General features: G+C 40.9%; 1 protein-coding gene across 1 annotated transcript in view; it reads left to right on the forward strand.

Moving 5' to 3' along the window:
- The window catches only part of JHY (junctional cadherin complex regulator), a 59,448-nt gene extending 44,846 nt beyond the window's left edge, over positions 1-14,602 (forward strand). The window contains exons 6-9 of the mRNA XM_055304857.1: positions 2,567-2,861; positions 9,653-9,733; positions 10,547-10,675; positions 13,575-14,602. Of these exons, the coding sequence (XP_055160832.1) occupies positions 2,567-2,861; positions 9,653-9,733; positions 10,547-10,675; positions 13,575-13,772 (703 nt within the window). The 3' untranslated portion in view covers positions 13,773-14,602. The remainder of the gene's footprint in view (positions 1-2,566; positions 2,862-9,652; positions 9,734-10,546; positions 10,676-13,574) is intronic.
- Positions 14,603-21,816: the final 7,214 nt, after the last annotated feature.

Raw genomic sequence — 21,816 nt, forward strand, 5'->3', positions numbered from 1 at the left:
TATTATGAAATAGTCATAGGCAATATTACACACCTTATGAAGTATCATTTGCCCTATTTTCCCTCTGGGAACACCAAATAGAGGTATATCAAATTCTGTTATTCTAGACTCTTTGTCTCTTGAATTCTGTTCCTTATATTCTTTTAGATACCTGTGCTTTTTTTTTAAGATTTTATTTATTATTTATTTATTTATTTATTTGAGAGAGAGAGCACGCAAGCAGGGAGAGCTGCAGGCAGAGGGAGAGGGGGAAGCAGGCTCCCAGCTGAGCAGAGAGCCCAACGTGGGGTTTGATCCCGGGACCACAGGATCCTGACCCAAGCCAGAGTATTTTTTATGGCTAGAATTTTTTTTAATTTTTTTTTTATGATAGTCACAAAGAGAGAGAGAGAGGCAGAGACACAGGCAGAGGGAGAAGCAGGCTCCATGCACCGGGAGCCCGACGTGGGATTCGATCCCAGGTCTCCAGGATCGCGCCCTGGGCCAAAGGCAGGCGCCAAACCGCTGTGCCACCCAGGGATCCCTATGGCTAGAATTTTTATTTGGCTCTGATTAAAACCTTCCTGTTCTATTTTCTTTTTATTTTTTTTAAGATTTTATTTATTTATTCATGAGAGACAAAGGGAGAGAGGCAGAGGGAGAAGCAGACTCCCTGTGGGGAGAGCCTGATGTGGGACTCAATCCTGGGACTCCAGGATCACGACCTGAGCCAAAGGCAGGTGCTCAACCACTGTGCCACCCAGGCTTCCCTGTTCTTTTTTTTTTTTTTTTTTCAAAATGGGTTTCTCAGGGTTTTGATTTCTTCTTTCATGTCTTTAATCATTTTAAACATGCTTGCTTTAATAAAATTTTAAAAAGATAAATGTACATGCTAAAAAAAATCACTGAACTATATATACAATTACCAGTGGGTGAAATTTGATGATATGCAAATGATACCTTGATAAAGCTATTGAAAAACAAAAAAGAGAATGCTAATATTCTATTATCAGAAGTTCTTAGGAATCTATAACGGATCCTTCTGTGTGTGCATGTGTGTCTGCGGACTCTGACTTGATAGATGATTTCCTCATACATTCTAAGATTTTGGATTGTGAATGTATGTTTAGCCATCTTGTCTGTAGACACCTAGCAGGCTTGAGAAGGAACGTATCCCTCCAGAGAACTTGTATATTTGCTTCTGCCAGATATGCAGAGGTAGCCCTCCTCCAGGATCCTTCTTATGTTACTTTTTTTTGGTGTTGGAATCCAGGATTACATGGGTAAATATGAACCTCAAACACTGCCAGGTGGAGATTCGCAAGGAATTTTTTTTCCAACTGAGAACCTAGACCAAGACAGATAGATTTGCTTTGTTGATTCTCAAGGATGGCGACTGAGGTTTTCACTAATCCAGCTTCTGAGGATGTAGCTTCTCCAAGGCCCTTATACAGGCATCTCAGTGGATTCCCTGCCCCACATGGGGCCAAGATTTCACATACCCTGCACCAAAGTGTTAGAACTCAAGTCTATAGACCCAAAACTCCCACAAAGAAAGCCATAGCTTCAGCTTATTCAAAATCTGTTTTTTCTTTAGTTCCTTTTTTGGTTTTGGTCTCAAAGATTCCCTGCCTCTCTTATAAATTCACCTATGTGGGTGCCTGGGTGGCTCAGTGGGTTAAGCATCTGCCTTTGGCTCAGATCATGATCCCGGGGTCCTCAAGTTAGGCTCCCTGCTCAGCGGGAAGTCTGCTTCTCCCCCTCCTTCTACCTCTTTCCCCCTGCTCGTGGCTCACTTGTACTCTCTCACTCTCTCTCTCTCTCAAGTAAATAAAATCTTACCCAAAAAAATTCACCTGTGTATTCAAAAGGATGTTTAAATTTAATCCAGCATTTCCAGGAATTTTATGGTAGGAAGATCTTTGACTTTTCAAAGGTTTCTTTTCCCCCCTGAATGTACTAAATGGAAGTTCTAAATAAGAGTTAGACTATCCTAAAGAAAAACTAGGAGGCTTTTAAGAAATTCATATATTTATGAAAAGATTAAGCTAGATGTGCCTGGGTGGTGCAGTCAAGTAAGTGTCTCACTCTTGGTTTCTGCTCAGGGTGAGGATCTCAGGGTCATGAGATCGAGCCCCGTGTTGAGCTCCACACTCAGCACAGTCTGCTTCGGATTCTCTCTCCTCTGCTTCTCCTGCTCATGTTCTCTCGCTCTTTCTCAAATAAGTTTTTTAAAAAAGATTAAACTACAGGTCATTATTTTAAGATTTAATTTGATCTGGAGAGTGATGAATACATCAAATTCATAAAGACTTTTTTTTAATTTTTTTATTTATTTATGATAGTCACACACAGAGAGAGAGAGAGAGAGGCAGAGACACAGGCAGAGGGAGAAGCAGGCTCCATGCACCGGGAGCCCAATGTGGGACTCGATCCCGGGTCTCCAGGATGGCGCCCTGGGCGAAAGGCAGGCGCCAAACCGCTGCGCCACCCAGGGATCCCTCATAAAGACTTTTATGGTAAAAGTCTTATGTATCCAGTTTCCATTAACAGATTTGTGTGTGGGTGGGGGGTGTTTCCCATTCAGGAAATTCCATTCTTCCTTGGACAGCCAACCTGTTAGAGCTTCTCCAGATTCACAGCTCAATCAGATAATGGAGCAGCACCAGCAAGCCTTAATACAGCTGACCGAGGTGCAGCCCAGTGAAGGGGCCTCATCCAGCATCACATTTCCACCTATATTGTCAAGGGTAGAAAGTGAATCCCAACTCAGTTCAGAGAGAAGCCAAAGACACCCAGTGAAAATTAGCCGCAGCAATTCCGAAGGCTATCTGCTTCAACTGGAAAAAGGAAGAAAGCACAGGAAAAGCAGCCACATCAAGGTAATGAAAGCATTTTACCAAATAACCTTTTCATTCGATAATATAGATGGCCCTTGGGTTTCATTTCCCTACATCAGATCTAGAATAGGGATGGAGGGATGGTCATTACTGAGCCGCTGCCACACTGGGCAGCCCCAAGTCCTCAGTCACTTCTGACTTGATCCCCTGCTGCTGCCTGAAAGGTCCCTCATTCGTGCTTCATCTCAGGGAAAAGTCTACTTTAGCAGAGAAGGAGAGTCCTCCTTTGGGCCCAGGTTAAACACCACACCCTCAGAAATGCTCTTCACATCCTGTCTCAGCCCCTAGTCAAGGCTGAGTCTCTCAGCACATTCTCCTATCCGAGGAGACAAAGTAGGGCTGAGCAAGGATGCACGGTGGAATCTTTCCAGGCAGAAATGAAGGCACATGAAAGGAGTCTTTTTTTTTAAGGTCCTGTGCATTTCTCTACTGTTACAAGGAAAAAAAAAAGACCTCAGGAAAGGTCGTTTGCTTCTGTCAAATGATAAGGGGGGAAAAATGGAAAATGCATTCTGTTTTACAGGACAACTGGGAAAGAGCTGGTCAGAAGCAATGGGCCTGTGGTGATCTGGGTTCCCCAGGAATAGACTCTGAAATGGAGGCCCCTGGGGCGGGAGGCTGAGGAGTGAGGGGGCAGGGCTGGCTGAGGGACAGTGTGCAATGATGCAGGTGCAACAGGAGCCTCTAAGAAGCCCACGAGGGCTTGGACTTTGGGAGGGTCTTTGAAGGTAAAGGGCCCAGGCTTTTGCTCCATCACATGGACCAGCCATTGGCTACTGCTTCTCCCCCTTACCCCTCAACCCCAAGGCTTGGAACTTTGGGCACAGTGGTTCCATCTGGCTGAGGACAGTTCTTAGGAAGGGAACCGATGGAGAGCCAGAGCACACAGCAGTCCCAGCAAGTGGAAGAACCAGTGTCCCAGCCCAGAGGGACATCCACTATAAGGTCATTTTAGGGAATCAACCTTAGTTCAATTCAACATAGGTGTTGACTTCCTAGTAGGAAATGTGGTAGGTGCCAGGATGTAAGGAGGATGAGCCATGACCCTTCCTCACATAGACACACATGAAAATGGCTTCGGTATAACATTGCAGTTAAGAAAAAAAAAAAAGAGGTATGTGTGGGTTGCACAGAGGAGCACAGAGGAGCTTGGGTTGACATCCCAACCTGGGGGTGGACCAAGCAGAACTTCAGGGGATAATTCTGAGCTGAGTTTTAGATGATCAAGAGTTAATAAGAAAAAACCAAAAGAGTATTTCAGGCAAAAAAAAAAAAAAAAACACCTTAGTCCCTAGAGAAGAGGAGATCATCAAATGTTAGCTTCCTTTTCCTTCCTCTCTTAGTAATGTAATTCAGGTCTCACAGAGAAGAGGTGGAGAAACGAACCCCAGTGACAGGGCATCACCGGAAGTCTAAGAGCATGGGAGGGTGGGGAAGGGGGGAAAAAAATAAAAGAACTTCCAGTCACTGCTACCCAAAGCCCCTTTCCAACTCAGAAAATCTCTCCCTCCCTGCTTACTTCCAGGAATGTTACAACCCACCAGCATCCATTTGCTTGGTCCAACACCTTCACCCTACATCTGACAAACGCACAGAAGTGCTCTTTGTCCCTTGAGCTATTCCAGAAGCTAAAATGATTTAGAGCCAAGCTATTTGTATAGAACAGCAGGTAGCCAGGGCCCCAGACAGGGGGAATCATCATCCAGGTCATGCCCATTTGCTAGTCACAGCAAATCTTGTGGTTTCCAAGGGAATCGACTTGAATCGCATTAAAAATTTGAGGATTTGTAAAGCTAACAGGCCCAAGCTCCGTTCCCCTTCTCCTGGCAGCTCTGATGGGACTGATTTATGAACACGGAGCATTGTCCACGCTGTTAAATCCAGACGTCAGGCAGCAAGGGACTGATGCAGCATTAAGGGGTGACCAACCACATAAAAGTATCGCACCCCCCCCCCCCCAGAACAACTGCTTCAGGAGTTGTCGGACAGCTGAGCCACAGTAATTAACTCATGTGTCTGTTGTCACAGACAGTCTGGGTATTGCTGCTTGACGGCTCCTAAGAAGAGGTTTATTTGGATTAAATTTAGCAACCACAGAGCAAATTTCCTTCACTCGCTGTTCCCCAGTATCTGAGGCATTGTTTTTTTTGCGCTGCTTCTGAGTCACTCTCACACTCATACATCTGAGGAATGTTCTGGAGGAAGGCCCTGCCGTGTCCCCCACAGCAGGGTACAGCATTTCAGAGTTGAAACAAGTCCTCGGGGCGCCTGGGTGGCTCAGTGGTTGAACGTCTGCGTTTGGCTCAGGTCATGATCCCAGGATCCTGGGATGCAGCCTGGGGTCCAAGCTCCCTTCTCAGTGGGGAGCCTGCTGCTCCTCCTGCTTGGGCTTTCTCTTTGTGTCAAATTAATAAATATTTAAGAAAAAGAGAGACAGAAAGAAAGGGAGAGAGACAAAGAGAAAGAGAGGAGGAAAGGAAGGAAGGAAAGAAAGAAAACAGGTCCTCGCAAGGCCAATCAAGGCCATTTTCAATTCAGGCACACTTTGCCCCAAGTTCACAGTAAAAGCCACTCCTCTAGCTTGAGAGGTGGGATTAATTACCGGCGGAAACGTGCCATCAGGAAAGTCTGGTGCCATCCTCTGCTGAAGGGACCATCAACCTTGAACACCAGTTCAGGGGGGTGGGTCTGGTCTTTCAAATCATCAGCCCGGGCCCAGGGATGGTGAAGGGCAGTTTGTGCAGGTCTCCTGTAAGGACCAGCAGTGCGCTCCATCAGGGGTTTGCTAAGAACAGGACTATATTTTCCCTCTGTGCTTGGGGACCTAACAGGACTATCATTGTTGATTTAATTTTCAGGGGAGAGAGGGCATGCTACTGTGACCTTTTAGTCTTGTAACAGCCAAGGAAAGCTAAATCAAAGTAAATTCTGAGGATTATTTTGCTATAAAAGCCTTTTGAAGAGGCAGAAAGTAGATTAGTGGTTGCCTAGGGCTGGAGGTAGAGGGGGGCGGAGGAGTGGCTGCTAATGGGTACAGGGGTTTCTTTTCAGGGTGATGAAAATGTTCTAAAATCAGATTGTGCAGATGTTTGCACAACTTGATGAACATACTAAAACCCAGTGAATCGTACAACTTCAAATGGGTGAATTTTGCGGTATGTGAATTCTGTTTCAGTAAAGCTGTTAGAAAGACTTCTGGTGGAAAGAGATCAAACGAAATTACAGCACTGAGAGCCAATCAAGATTACTTGTGGCAAACTCAAGTAAATCCAGGATTTTTCATTGCCAGTCACCCAGAACAAACTCCGTTAGGAGCCATGCTCTCTCTGCCTTGAGAAAAGGTCTGTTTGCTAGAAGGCAGCTCACCCTGGAGTTAGTAGCATTTGGATACTCAACTCGTCCCCTTCTTAGGCCCCAGTGTTTACTGTGTATCACTCACTATGTGATGCGAGTCCCTTTGCTGCCTTCCTAAGATAACCAAGACCTTTATTCTGGTTATTCGAGGTGATGGTAGAAACTGGGACAACAGGGGGCAGGGAGCAATTATTTGTGCTTCACACGGTATCTTTTGTGTCTGTGCAATGATTAAAGTTAAGCTGCTTCACGCTAAGTATGTGATTTCTGGATACTGATCATTTCTCATCAGTTTAGGACAAATTGGATTTATGACCTGGATCTGAGCGAGGTCCTCTCCTTTCTCATTCTTGGTTTGTTCTGGCAAATAGAGAGCAACTCAGCGATTGCAAAAACAGCAGTACAGACGGCACGCCCAAGACAAGGAACAGATTTGCAGTCGTAGAAGAAAATCCGAGTTTGCTCACCTATTAACAATTAGTGGAGATTTTTTTTTAATATGATCATACCTGGTGTAATCAAGGTTTGGACAGAAAGGGCATTCTTAGGCATTGCTAATGCAAGTGTTCACTAATGACCTTACGTGTTTTTGTGATTTTTGTCTCAGTAATTCTGCTTCTATGAAGGGATCTCAAAGCAATCATCAGAGTAGCTCACAAACAACACTCGTCCCTGGGACATCTTAAATGTTCAACATTTAAAATGTTACAAATAAAAGTCACATTTTTGAAAAATATTGACAGGGAAATACAGCATAACGCTAAAATACTTAGTGGGGGAAAAAACTAATTTGTAGCACTCAACAATTTTATGAAAGTATGAACAGATAGATATCAAGGGCATAGAAGCCACTGGAGTGGTTTTGCCAGGTGATTGTTTTCTTAAAGGAGACTTAGAATTTTGACAAGTCTTTAATAAACAGTATTTTTTTCCTCTACACTTTAATATTTTTTAATGATTTTAGTCCAACTTTTTTTTTTAAAAAGATCTTCTTGATGGAGTAATTGGGTGACGGGCACTGAGGAGGGCACTTGATGGGATGAGCACTGGGTTGACGCTGGAAAATTGAATTTAAATTTTAAGAAAAAGGATCTTCTCTCATCTTTTAGCAGTAGATATACTGAAAGACTTTAAAGTTTTGAACATTCTGATCAGGGAAATTCTATTTACAGAACTCAATCCTCGCAGCATAGAAATGCTGCCGAAACAGGATTCTGGCTCTCTGAAGCATCGAAACGTTAGAAATACTGCTTTCAGCTACAAGTCACAGAATACTATTCACAGCAACTTAAAAAAAATGAACCCATATTTTTGAAGATTTTATTTACTTGAGGGGTGCCTGGGTGGCTCAGGTGATTAAGCTCTGCCATTGACTCAGGTCATGATATCAGGTCCTGGGATCGAGTCCTTGCTCAATTAAGCTCCTTGCTCAGTGGGGAGTCTGCTTCTCCCTCTGCCTCTGCCCTTTCCCCTACCCCTGCTCATGCTCGCTCCCTCTAATAATTTTTTTTTAAAGATTTTACTTATTTGAGGGATGCCTGGGTGGCTCAGCAGTTGAGCGTCTGCCTTCAGCTCAGGGTGTGATCCTGGGGTCCCAGGATCAAGTCCCACATCGGGCTCCCTGCATGGATCCTGCTTCTCTCTCTGCCTGTGTCTCTGCCTCTCTGTGTCTCTCATGAATAAATAAATATTTTTTAGGAAAATATTTTACTTGAGAGAGAGAGGGCAGGAGAGAGAGTGAACAGGGGCGAGGAATAGAGGGAGAAGGAGAAGCAGGCTCCACACTGAGCAGGGAGTCTGACAAGGGGCTCAATCCCAGAACCCGGGTATCATGACCTGAGCCAAAGGTAGATGCTTAACCAACTGAGCCACCCAGGTGCCCAACCTGAGCTCGTTCTTCTCACATACAGCTACTCCACAAGTAGACAGGAACTAGCACCGGTGATCCACAGCTCGAAACATCAGAACCAATATTTGTACGGTTCTCTCATTCCTTTCCTGACACAAGATTGCTGCTGTAGCTCCAGCTATCATATCCCCATTCAAGGCCAGGAAAAGGAAAGGGAAGGGCTTCCCCAGCCTGAATAAAAGCTACAATACACACTCCACCCTATCCAACTTTCATTTATCCCTCACGGGCCAGAGCTCAGTGCTGAGGATCTGGGAAAGGAGTACCTGGCTCCAACCCTCTATGGTGGGGAATGGCAAAGGAGAAACTAACTGGGATGAGCTACGGGCAGTCAGCCAGTAGGCCAGTGGAACCAGAACACATCCTTGTAACCCTGATACCATGTTCATTAAGTTCACTTTTAAGATCTGGGTGTTATATGTAGTAACTATATCCAATAGGATGAGAATCTTTTTAAGTCTCTGGACTATTGCCAAATTGTCTTAAAAGCTCATTAGATAAACTGCATATCTTAGGACTTGACATAATTTATAGGAGCTTTCAAAACTTAGAAAAATACTGAGCTTTCTCATTAGCACATAGACAGGTAGTACCATGTGCAGTTAGGATGGCTGTTCTTTTTCTGTGTTCTAAGCACCCACTTCGATTTGTCCAAATAGAATCACTGTCATCCACACTAGCTCTTTGGGATTGTGCTTCCTACCCTTCCCAAAGAGGGAAACCAAATGAATTCACAAACTCGAAGGATTTGGTATCCCCATAAGAGTGTCTTCCCCAAGTAGCAAGTCAGTTTTAACATTGAAAGCAGCAGTTTGGGGGATGGGGTATCTTAATCTCTCCTACAGTCAGGAAAGCATTAGTGTTTCTCCTGCCTGTTATCGTGCTCAAGTGTCATAATCTAAAAACGAAATTGCCTCATTATGTTACTCTGTCCCTTTCAATATTCCACACTAATATGTTGTCTTATGTAAACTTCAAAATATCCAAAAATCATATTGAATGAAAGGAGTTTCTCGGTAGATCTTGCCTAGACTCTCAACCCTTAAAAATTATGATCTTTTGAATGTTATAACATCATTAGACAGGGTGCTCTCATTTTGAAGCAATGCTTACCTGATTTCAATTCCCTCTTCCGGGGAAGTCATTTGGTTTAGTGAACTATATACAAGACCAGACAATAATAACAGCAACAGTAAAGTGGTAACATATGTGTCATTTAAAATGTTAATAATGAAACAGCTCTTTATTCACTTAGAAATTTTTATTTATAATTTTCAGAATTCAAATTTGTTGTTGTTGCAGAAGTTGGAAAAGTCAAAACATGTAGCTGCAAATTACCCAAGAAGTTATTATCAGTAACTACCATTAGAGCAGAAGAATTGTCAGGAAAAGCACCCACTCTCCCAACGGGCCACACAGGCTTCCATTCTTCCCTTATGCAGCTATAACAGCACGGTGGGGTGGAGGGACACGCAATTCCTTAAAAGAAACTGTCTCTTTGTATTTGTAGAGCTCTAAGCTGAAAGGTTATCAGAAAAGAGACATGAAGCTTGGAGGCCTTGGACCTGACCTCGAGTCCATCAGAGACAAAGTGAGTGTGATGTACACACAGCATTTTGTAGGCTTGGATTTGCCCACCTGTGTTTTAGCAGAACTGTAAACATGTCCCCCACCCCACCCTCCAACACACACACACCAGAACCAAGTCCTAATCCAAATGTCTCCCTCTGAATAGAGACCTTTCTGAAATAGCATTGGTAATAGAGACCCAGATACTCCTTTTCCCATAAGATAAAATTACCTAGCCAATGTTGTTTTATGTATCCATCTTTTAGTTAGTTTTGAAGGCCTGTGCAGAGAAGAGGGCCATATGCACATGAAAAGAGATGTGTGTGTTATACGGTCGTTGGCCTTTCCCAATAGAGTGATCTTGGTAATTTTCAAGAGTGACTACAGAGAAGACACTTAGGATAAGAGTTTCCCGACCCATGAAAAGTGCATCCACTTTATTTCTTTTCCTCTAGTGAAAGAAGATCTTCACTTAATGTGTTTTAACTACAGTTGCACTCAAGGCATAAAAAGAGAGTATAGTTCAAAGTTGGAAGCCAAAATGAAAATAAATTGGGTAAATGCAACAAAGAAGGAGCTGAATGTGATTTAGACCCTGTTAAGGGAACACTGGGTGGTGCTATGGCAGTGATGCCCCCCCTCAGAGAGACTGTTTCTTGGAGAAACATTAACTTAACCATCTCGCTGCTGTTGCCTTACACACCGTAAATCCCATTTCCCCCTCTGCTGCTGCTGATACAATAGGACCAGCTCACTCCGATGAGTCTTGCTTTTAAAGAGAGAATAGAGATCTCACAGGACCTGTGCGCTGTTGTAACTTGGTTTCTCTGAACAGATGCAGAAATTAACCCAAAAAAGGGAATATGCAAAACAAGTTAAGGAGTATAACATGAAGACCCTATCCATTCTGTCAAAACCACAAACAGCAAAAACTGAAAGTAAATCTACCGTCCCTCGGCAGAAGGTAAGAAATCCCCGCCCAAAGAGGTTAGCTTTTCAATTAGAATGAGAAGGAAACCTCAGTTACCACTGAACAAATTCCCCAATTTTTTTTAACCCAGGGGATGCCCTAGCTACTGCTGTTCCTGCAGCTACCCATCATTCACAGATATTGATATGCAAATAACATGTACACATATGATGCTGTAAGCTCAGCCTGAAGTTCATCATGGTCTTTAGCCCTCCACATGTTTTCTTCATAGTGTTTCAAGTTTGTCACACATAAAAATGGACATAGTAAGGCTAGCAGACAGGAAAAGATAGTCAACATCACTCATCATCAGGGAAATGCAAATCAAAACCACAAGGAGATCACCTTACACTTGATCAGAGGGCTAGAATCAAGACAAGAAATAACGAGCATTGGTGGGGATGTGGAGAAGGAGGAAGGAACCCTCATGCACCACTGGTAGGAATTTAAATTGGTGCAGCCACCGTGGAAAACAGTATGGAGGTTCCTCAATAAATTAAAAATAGAACCACCATACAATCCAATAATCCCACTGCTGATTATTTACCCAGAGAATACAAAAACAATGTTTTGAAAAGATATATGCACATGTGTTTATTGCAGTATTCACAATAGTCAAGATACAGAAGCAACCCAAGTGTCCATCTACAGATGAATGGATAAGATGTAGTGTGTGTACGTACACATACACACACACAGGCATTTTACACAGCCTTAAAAAAAAGGGATAAGATGGTGCCATTTGTAACAACATGGATGGACCTAGAGGATATTACACTAAGTGAAACAAGCCAGACTAAGAAAGACAAATACCATACAATTTCACTCCTATGTGGAATCTGAAAACCAAATGAACAAAACAAGCAGCAGAATCCAACCTATAAATATAGAGAACAAATTGATGGTGGCTGGAGGGGAGGTAGTGGGGTAATGGGCAAAATGTATGGAAGGGGAGAGGGAAATACAGGCTTCCAGTTAGGGAATGGTAAATCATGGGGATGAAAGGTACAGCACAGGGAATACAGGCAATGATACTGTAATAGCATTGTATGGTGACAATGGTAGCTGCACTTGCGGTGAGCCGAGTATAACACAGAGAAGTTGAACCACTAGGTTGTACACCTGAAACCAACATAACAGGTGTGTCAACTATACTCAAATTAGGGGCACCTAGGTGGCTCAGTCGGTTAAGCATCTGCCTTTGGCTCAGGTCATGATCTCAAGGTCCTGGGATCAAGCCCCACATCAGGCTCCCTGCTCAGTGGGGAGTCTGCTTCTCCCTCTGCCCCTCCCCCCTGCTCATGCTCTGTCTGTCTGTCTCTCTCTCTCAAATAAAACTTTAAAAATAATTTTTTTCAATTGAATAGTAAGGTGATTTCTTATAGGAAACTAGCAATCCTGATAAGTCCTATTCATTTCCTTCTCTGCCATTAAATTTTAAGGAATCAGTGTCTCCTTGTCATTGATGGGTACGTATGTCAAAGAAAAGTCCTTCGTTGTTTCTTTCAAGTTCATGCCTTATATTATTCCCAAGGGACTATAATATATAGGTTCCTGTAGCCACAAAAAAATGATTTCATAAAATACAGAATGTTCTCCCGCTCAGAGGTTATCCAACTATAAGTCAGGACGTGAATGAAGTACATTTGGCGGAGACACCAAGCCTTGTAGAGCAGTCTCAGTCCCAATAAGAACATGGGACCCTTTGCATGAGGGACAAGTGACCCTTTGGTGCTTTTAGGAATTTGTACTTCATGTTCTCTCTCACAGACCATCATATTTTCTATTTATTGCCATTCTTCCTCAGACCTTGAAGACCTCAGGCCACTTGATTGAGTTTCCATGGTGCTACTTTTTCTTTTTTTCTCCAATCCATTATTTTTTCCATGAAGAGATTGAAGACAGGTCTGTAATTACAAATTCCTACAGAAGTCACCTACACACACTGAGAAATTTGGACTTTTTTTACCCCTTCCAGCACCTGAACATACCATCTAGTCCCATCTCAGCTATCAAGAAACTTCTTAAAATATAAAATGGATATAAAGACAGATTTAGAAATCATATTTAGTGATCTCATTTTTATTGTAGTGTCTTCTGGAACTGACATCACTGAAAAAAAAAAAGACTGCTTTTTCTAGTCTCCAGATTTCTATAGATCTCCTAAAGAAAAGGATAATTTCCAACCTCTAATAAATGGTTGCTAGAGTTCCAAGAGCCTGGGAACAAGAAGAGTTGATGTAATAATGGAATCTCAATTTTATATCAACTACAGTGACGTCTTTGGTCTCAAGCTGTAGCAAGTCCACTTTGATTGGAATAGTCTGTGAATATCTCCTTAATAGAAGTTTGGTTTTAATAAGACTGCCAGAAACTAAATAGAGCCCCCATGTGAGAAATTGATTTTCAAACACTTGAATAAAACTTCATCTTATAGGGGCACCTGGATGGCTCAGTGGTTGAGCGTATGCCTTTGGTTCAGGTCATGATCCTGGGGTCTTGGGATCAAGTCCCACATCGGGTTCCCTGCGAGGAGCCTGCTTTCTCTCTCTGCCTGTGTCTCTGAGTGTCTCTCTCATGAATAAATAAATAAAATATTTATTTTAAGAACTCCATTTTATAAAGAAAACACCCAAAGGCACAACTCTGTTTCATTTTTGAGCTCTTTTCCTTAGCATACTGCTGTGTGGTCAACTTACTTTGTTCAAATTGTGTGTTATATTGCATGACTTTCATTTCCCATCCATTCTTCATTCCCATCTGCATCTTATACCTAATGGTAGCCATAGTGTCCACTCATATTACCAATAAACATTTCCAAAGATTTGATTTCATTTAAGGAATCCAGGACTCACTTCCCACTTCAAATAAAATTTTATCTTTATGCTTTTAGGCTTTGGAGTACGCTAAGACCATCCCCAAACCCAAACCTCCAAGTCTGACTGATCCAGCATCAAAGGAAAAGAAAAATCCCACCTATGCTCGAAAAGAAGACACTCTGCCTGAAATCTCACTGCTTGAAATACTGCAGAGCAGACACGAAAGAGAAAAACAGGCTGTGGCTGCTTTCAAAGTCCTTCACATTGTATAGACAACACATTTGTCAGAGACCAATAATGCCCAGGGACTGGAAGTAGAGAAAAAACTCCAACCAACCTCTCTACCTAGAGAGGGATGACACTCTGTCCTCTCGCTGCAGTTCACATTTGCTTTGTACAGAATTTAAAATATGGGGACCTTATCACATTACAGGGCTGTATTTTACTTTCTAGGAAGATTTTTTTATTATTATTTTCAAATCAGAATTTGGGGCTGAATAAGAACTAGGGAATAAAGTCTTTTAGTTTCATACTGGATCTTTTAATTTCTTAAAACATCTCTACTCTTCCTTGCATAATGAAAACTTTGAAGAGACCCAGCAAAAAAAAAATTGTATCTAACTTCTTCTCTCTTACCTTCATGATAAGGAAAGAAAAAAGTATAAACACTTCAGTTTCGAATTTGAATGTAACCTGGACTAACTGCTAGTACATTTGTAGATACTGTTTCCAAAATAGTTCTAAAGTCCGAAAACTTAAAAAGTAAAATCTCTAAATTTAGCAAAGGGTTTATATATAAAATTGAAAACATGAAAGCATATTTAGCTTTGCCTATTCAAGTAGAACATACCCCAATGTTGTTCTAACAGAGCATTGAGACATAAATTAGAAATCCAACAAGTCCAGAAACATCCACTCAGGAAACTCTGAGTGATACACCTTCTCAAAGCTACTTGCTCCAAGTATGTAAATATGCCAGGCATCTTGCCATCACAAACATCTTAAAATATTACCACATCTGTGCTTTTACACACACACACACACACACACACACACACACACACACGTTAGGTAAGATGAGAAAGCATTCCATACTTTAGTACTGAGTGTCAATAATAAATATTTTTTTATTTTTTCATCTTTTGAAACTGATTAAACACTGTAAAATTATCAAGTCTTAAACTAATTGTTGAAGAACTTAATTTTTTCTTGTTTATATTAGACAGGCATTGCATTCTTTGAGAGCCATATCCTGAAATGGGCAGTTTTAACACTAATTTAAGGAAAATTTTGTTTACCTATACAGGCGGCATAAGAACCAGCTTTGGAGAGTTAGCCCTTTGTTACATTTTACATAAACCATGATGTGGTATAAAAGCTACCAGCACGTAATTTTCTCTTAAACTAGAAACAATTAGAATTGAAAGTCTGGGGGAAAAAATTACACATATCTGAAGATAAATAATAAATGTATCTATAGTAAATCATGTTTCTGTAGTATTTTGAAAATTGTATCATATGTGAAGCACGACTTTGGGAAAATCATAGCCCAAACTGCTCCTAAGATGTATTGGTAAAAGAAGAGGACCCTTCATGGTACATGGTGAAGACTTTTCTAGAAACTTAAGAATTATTCTTTTTTCCAAACAGCCTTAAATTTAAACTTACTCTGGAAGATTAATGCATATAGAGACATTTCCAAATTTAAACGGACAGAGCAAATTTTTAAAGTATTGCATTTCTATTAGAGTACCTTCAAAAAATTCAGAGCTTGGAGTGGACTTACCTTGTTCACCTAATTTTTCAGAAAAGGAAATGGAGATCAAGGTCAGATAAATGACTCGATGTCTGTCCGTCGGCGTACTGATAGTAATGGGAGAAGGAGTTAGCCAAGTCTCAACTTCAGCCTTTCAACACCAAGGACAGCGCTCTTTATTTGTAGAAAGGGGTAGTTTTTGTTTTCCGTGTGGGCAAGGAGCATGTTATTACCATGAACTTCCGTTTTGGATGTGAACTCCCATTGTTTCAGTTTTAGAAATATGCATTACTACATGCCTGATCATATTTTAACACAATCTGGCAACTTCATAACTACATTGTTAAAGTCAAAAGAGACACACATGAAGTAGCTCAGATGTTGACTAGTAAAAAACACTTTCATTTTTGAACATTTAAAAAACCCTCTCCCTAACCATTTCTCTGGTAGCTAAGCACTGTTAAATCCTTCAATCCCTTCACGCAGTGTCAAGAAACACACTTCGCTGAAGCAGGTGGCACAATTCAGTCTGTGTCAAACATTTCACAGAATCTACTTCTAAGGCAAGTCTGTACCATCCAGTATATAAACCATAGAACATCACAATTCTTTTTCCACAAATATTGAAAGTGACAAGTGGCATCTAAAAGGGCTGTAGCTACAGAAATAGAACATATTTGCTAAAAGCCGGGGGTTGAGATCAAAGAATGAACCAAAATAAGCCTTTGGGCCCACCTGGTAAGATCTAGCAAATCACTAAGCTACAGTGATACTATGACAGCACAGAGATTCTGTAGAAACAGTGAATGACAAATTCTTCTTTGCTCCTCCTTGAAAATAAATAGTACCAATGGCAACAATATTGATCTTCTATAGACCTAAGTGGATCAGTGATCAATTTTTACAGTATTTCTGCTTCAGATATTCAAGAAGTAAACAATCTGTGTATCAGAAAGCAAGGGACTTTAAACCTGAGTGATAGAATGATAGAGGGCCTGCATTTGACCAGATGTTCTATATGCCCAATGAAAGACAGAGGGCCTAATCTGCCTAATTTCTGTGAACTCGTGTAAATAAAGGACCTTTAAAACACATATCTTCTCTTATTATAGACTCCTTTTTATGGTGTTTTTCCATCTTGAATTGCCAGGGAGAGCATCCTCTTAAGAGGAAGCTTTGTTCCAAGTAGCTGAATTTAATGACAGCTGTCTTCATGATATTGTTTTGTGTATCAAGGAGTCTCTTGGGAGTTATCTAGAAACCAGCCCAAGAAAAGACGATATTGAGGAACAAAATAAAAGGTAAGTCTAGCAAAACACCAATGCCTAATGGTTCCAATTGGGGCCTATTATTGGTTAACGAATCATTGTCAAAACCTCACAGCAAGCATGAGTGTGCAGTCTAGTCTATAGTGAGAAAATGACTCTTCATCCCAACAGTTATTAGCTGGGAGTTGTTTGAAAACACATCCAGTAATTATAACAACACTGGAGCTAATTGAGAACTTTGAGTTCATAGCAAATGGTCTACAATAGCAGACTAGATAAACTCGGGGTTGGGGAGGGAAGGGAGGGATTCTTTTTTAATTACTTATTGACAAACAGCACAAAATGAATAGAATTTGGGTCATAGTCTGAAGATATCAGGACACGTTTAACTAATTATTCCCAACATTTCTTGAAAATGTAGATTATCATCATACTCAAAGAAGGAATTTATATTTGAAAGTATAAAATTTGTAAGAAAAAAATCAAAGTTACTCATCTAAAAATGCCTTTTTAAGATTGACTTTATTAGAGCAAGAATAAATCCTGAATAATACATATTTCATCCAACTCTCAAGTATTCATGGGATGATGACAGGATTTCTCTTCCATAACTGTTTTCATAATTTCTATTCCTAATATAAATGGAGACAAAAAGATACACAAATACTCCATTTACATCTTTCGTTGTCACAGTGAGAGAAGGGTTTTAAACTATACAAGTAAAAATAGTTAATTACTGTGGATTATTTATCCAGAGTGTCTTACTCCCCTCTTACCCTGACTCTAGGGAACTGTCTATATTACATCAGACAAAATTTGTATATTATAAAGGCAATATAAAGGAGAAACATTATAATAAAAATTTTATTTTGATATTCCACTCTTTAAATGCACTGCAGTAGGATTCCAGAGTAGCTAAAATCTAATATTCAAAATCAAATTTTAAAAAATTTTCTGTCCCCTAGAGGTGTGTGGCTGGTTCAGTCTGTAGAGCATCAGATTCTTGATCTTGGGGCCAGGAGTTCAAGCCGCACATTGGGCCTAGAGCTTACTTTAAAAATATACCTCCAAAATGGTCCCCTCAACCCCACTGCCTCCAGGCTAAGTTCAATATTTGTTCCTAGCTTTTCCCCTCTAGCTTTGTTGAGCAAAACCACATATCTGTTCACAAAGGTACTGAGAAAACATCTCAATTTTATTTTATTTATTTATTTATTCAGGAGACACACACACACACACAGAGAGAGAGAGAGAGAGAGAGAGAGAGAGGCGCAGAGACACAGGCAGAGGGAGAAGAGAAGCAGGCTCCATTCAGGGAGCCCGATGTGGGACTCGATCCCGGGACTCCAGGATCACGGCCCTGGGCTGAAGGCAGCACTAAACCACTGAGCCACCCAGGCTGCCCATATCTCAATTTTCTAGGTAAATATCTGGTCAATGGAAAGCACAAGGTTTCAGAAGGCAGAGTTTTTATTCATTCATTCATTCATTCATTCATTCATTTTATTCCTCAGTCTTAAAAATTCCATTCTTTATGTTTGGGGACTTAGTTTTATCTCAGTGAAATAACTGGAATGTTGGGGCTTCCCCCAAAATGTTGTGGAAACCACATCGCAAGAAGCTGCAAAATAATAGATTTTTTTCAGTTCTCTCTACCCCTGAATATAGCGAGGGCTCTTTGGGTGACATGAGGAAAGGAAAAAAGAATTTGGTGGGCCAGGCTTATCTCCCTTGCTGCCTCTCCACTGCCTTTTCATTTTCCCTGGCAAACCTGAGCAATGGAAGTAATTAATTTTCAATAAACTGAGAAAACAGTCTTCCGCTCTTAAATAACTCTAATAGGTCGAGAGGATTACAATGACATGAACATTTCAGGCAAATATAGTTAGTGAAGCCTTGGAGATGTGGGATAAGATTTCATAAATATCCCTTATGGAGTTGACCGCTCATCCCTGAGACCAGCTCTAATACTGGAACTGCTAGACCATCTTCCCAAGGTCCCATGCTTTAGCAAGAAATTCTTAAATAGAATATCCTTACAATGCAAATTTAATAGTGGGGGAATAATCTTCAGATATTTAAAATCCAAAAAGTGTGATCAGTTATTCTTTCAGAAGCTACGGAAAAGGAAGTCGATAACAGAATATTCCGATTATATATATTATTTTATCAAATAAAATCAACATAGCTCTCTCTGTAGAGAATATAGCTAAATAATTTGTGCCCCAAGCGTACTCTTTCCTCTGTGAACAGGTCTCGAATTAATCTTACACTTTTTTTTGCCATCTGACAATCACTAAAGTCACTGTCATGAAGCCTGGATGGCCTTACCTTGTATTTCCAACCCCTCACCTGGCAGAAAGGTCTTTCCCATTACCCTCCCTCCACACAATGGGGACACTGAAGCAGTGTGATGAGGTCCCCAAATTTGTTGTCTCTACTTAAAATTGATCATCTCCAATGACACAAACCTCAAGCACCTATTTTTAATGAATCCTTTAGATGAATATCAAAGAACTATTTAGCCATGTCTAATATTTTAATTAGATTATATTCTCAATTTAACCCATTAAACCTCCTTTGACAATCCCCATATTTAGTGTTTAGCCTCAGATGCACGAGGTAATGAATACTGGACCTTTTGATTTAATGAGAATTTCAGCTCTTCCAGCCTGCGCCTCATTGTATACCTTTTATTTTGCTGGCTATAGAATTCAGTTAATTGAAGGAGTCTCTTACCATCACACATTAAGGAGCATAAATTAGCATCCCCATTCTGATTGGAAAATGCAAGCAGACAGTTTTGCTTTGATCTGAGGATTGAACTGAGTAAGGCGCAAGCCCTCTGAAAATGAGCTGATGGTCTTGTTATCAGGGCAAAATGCAGATGCGTCCATGTGTCACAAAACACTTAATGTCTTAATTGATCACCTTCCAATTCTCCCTGTCCTGTTTGTCTCATTCTCTCCAAGAGCTTGTGTGTGTGTGTGTGTGTGTGTGTGTGTGTGTGTGTGTGTGGTCTGTAGCTCTGTCTTGCTTTCTGTTTATCTTGTTTCTCTACTTAGAGAATTAGGGACCTAGGTTTTCAGTTAATCTGAGACCAAGGAAAATGAAACAATAAATTCCCTCACCTTGAAATTTCTAAGGATGTCCTGTAAAACTAGTTGGACCTTTCGCAGACCAAGATTCTTAAGGACTAACTCTAACTTCCAATGCCCTCAAACTGGTAGATCCCATGCCATTGGTACTGCATCACTAAATAGGAGGCAAGAAGGAAGGGCTATTATGTATTTTTGGCAATGAACCTTTCAATCTGTTCTAATGATAATGCAATTCTCCTGAACCTCAACAAATGCAGTTGCATAAAAGCATTAAGGTAAAAGATCAACACCTCCATCACTCACTGTAAGAGCTAGAAGAAAACAACATTAAATTCAGACTATGAGACTTCTGGGTAAATATGTTAGGCTAAACACATGAACGCGCACACACTCTGACTTCATTCCTTGGCAAATCCATGCTAAAAATTATAGTAAAGGGTTTTTAGAGGGCATAAACAGAAAAACAGGAGGAGAAACAATAGTAATAAAAGTATGAAACCAGGAAAGCAGATCAAGTTGAAAAAGACTCTAACCTAGTAAACTGGAAACTCAAGAATCCATGTGATTTATACTCCAGAATATCCAAAATGCTCAAGAATGATGAGGGCAATTGCCTCTGAAAATAGGGGTTTAAGGGAGTGAGGGGGCTAAAAGAAGGACAACTGCCCTTTCACTACCTCCCAAAACATTCTCTCCCTTCCGTAGAGGGTAGGACAATGTCTCTAGAGTGAGGGACAAGTGGTTCTGTTGGGGGGCACAAAGCTGAATCAATACTGAACATGTGCGTTCTAAACTCAGAGGCCTCTATACTCAGACCTCTGATCTACCACATGGCTCCCAAAACATTGGGCCTCATCTTACAAGCAGGAGTTTGAAAAAGCCTCCTCTGGAGGATCTGACCAGCCTAAAATAAAAGCCTTAAAAATTCTGACTTTAGAGGGTCTCCAAATGAAGAACTCAGCCACATTATCATAGAGGAAAGCTCACAGTCAAAAGTACACACACGCACACACACATACATACACCCTGCCGCCGTGTATTCAGAGCTTCCTTTTAGCCTTTTCTCATAAACATGAGCAAACAATGGAGAAGTGCTATGCATCTGAAGAGATCACTGAGGAAACCCACTAAAAAGGGGGAGAGAAGAAGGAAGTTAAAAGAGGTCTGGGAAGTCAGAAATGTAAGATACATGGCACCCCGGTGGCTCAGTGGTTTAGCATCTGCCTTCAGCTTGGGGCGTGGTCCTGGGGTCAAGCCCTGCATCCAGCCTGCTTCTCCCTCTGCCTATGTCTCTCTCTCTCTCTCTCTCTCTCTCTCTCTCTCTCTCTCTCATAAACAAATAAATAAAATCTTTAAAAAAACACACACAAAAAAAATAGAAATCCTTGAAGAATTAATTCAAGAAAACTTTACATAACAAAGTTTTCAGACTCAAAGAGCCTATGGAGGATCCAGAACAATGGGTGCAAACAGGCCTCCAACCAAGGAACACAATTGAAAAATATCAGTCCATTGGTTACAAAGAGTATCCTACAAGCTTCCAAAAAAGGAAAACAATTAATAAATTCAACAAGATACACAAAGGATCAAGAATCAAAATGGCTTTAGACCCTCACAGCAGTAATTGGTAGCCTATTAATAAAAACAAATCAAATGATGTTTTTTAAATTATTCAAAAGTATTCAAAAATAACTTCCAAACTTAGAATTCTACACTTAGCCAAAATACTAAGAAAGCATGTGACTAGACCCAAGATTTTTTAGAGAAGGATGAACTCAAAACATTTACCTTTCACAATCAGGAAACTATAGGAGACAGTGCTCCCCCAAAATGAGAGGGTAAACCAAGAAAAAAGAAAATACCGGAAACAAAAGTAAATGAAAAGGAATCCTAGGATGGAGGGGAAGAGAGTGACAGTGACATAAAATCCAGAAGTGAGCAGACCAGAGTCTCTGGGAGAGATTTGTTCAGGAAAACAAAACTTTAGCAAGAACAATTGGGAGTCGGCTACAGACAAGTGGTGAAGAGTTTGGAGTTAAGTTGGCCACAAGTACATTAAAAATTAATAAGACATTAATTCCAAGAGGAAAAAAGGAAGTCTTTTTCTTCCTAAAGATTTTATTCATTTATTCATGAGAGACACAGAGAGAGGCAGATACACAGGCAGAGGGAGAAGCAGGCTCCCTGCCCA

Source organism: Nyctereutes procyonoides, unplaced genomic scaffold (genome assembly GCF_905146905.1).
Source record: "Nyctereutes procyonoides isolate TBG_1078 unplaced genomic scaffold, NYPRO_anot_genome, whole genome shotgun sequence".
Taxonomy (NCBI): domain Eukaryota; kingdom Metazoa; phylum Chordata; class Mammalia; order Carnivora; family Canidae; genus Nyctereutes; species Nyctereutes procyonoides.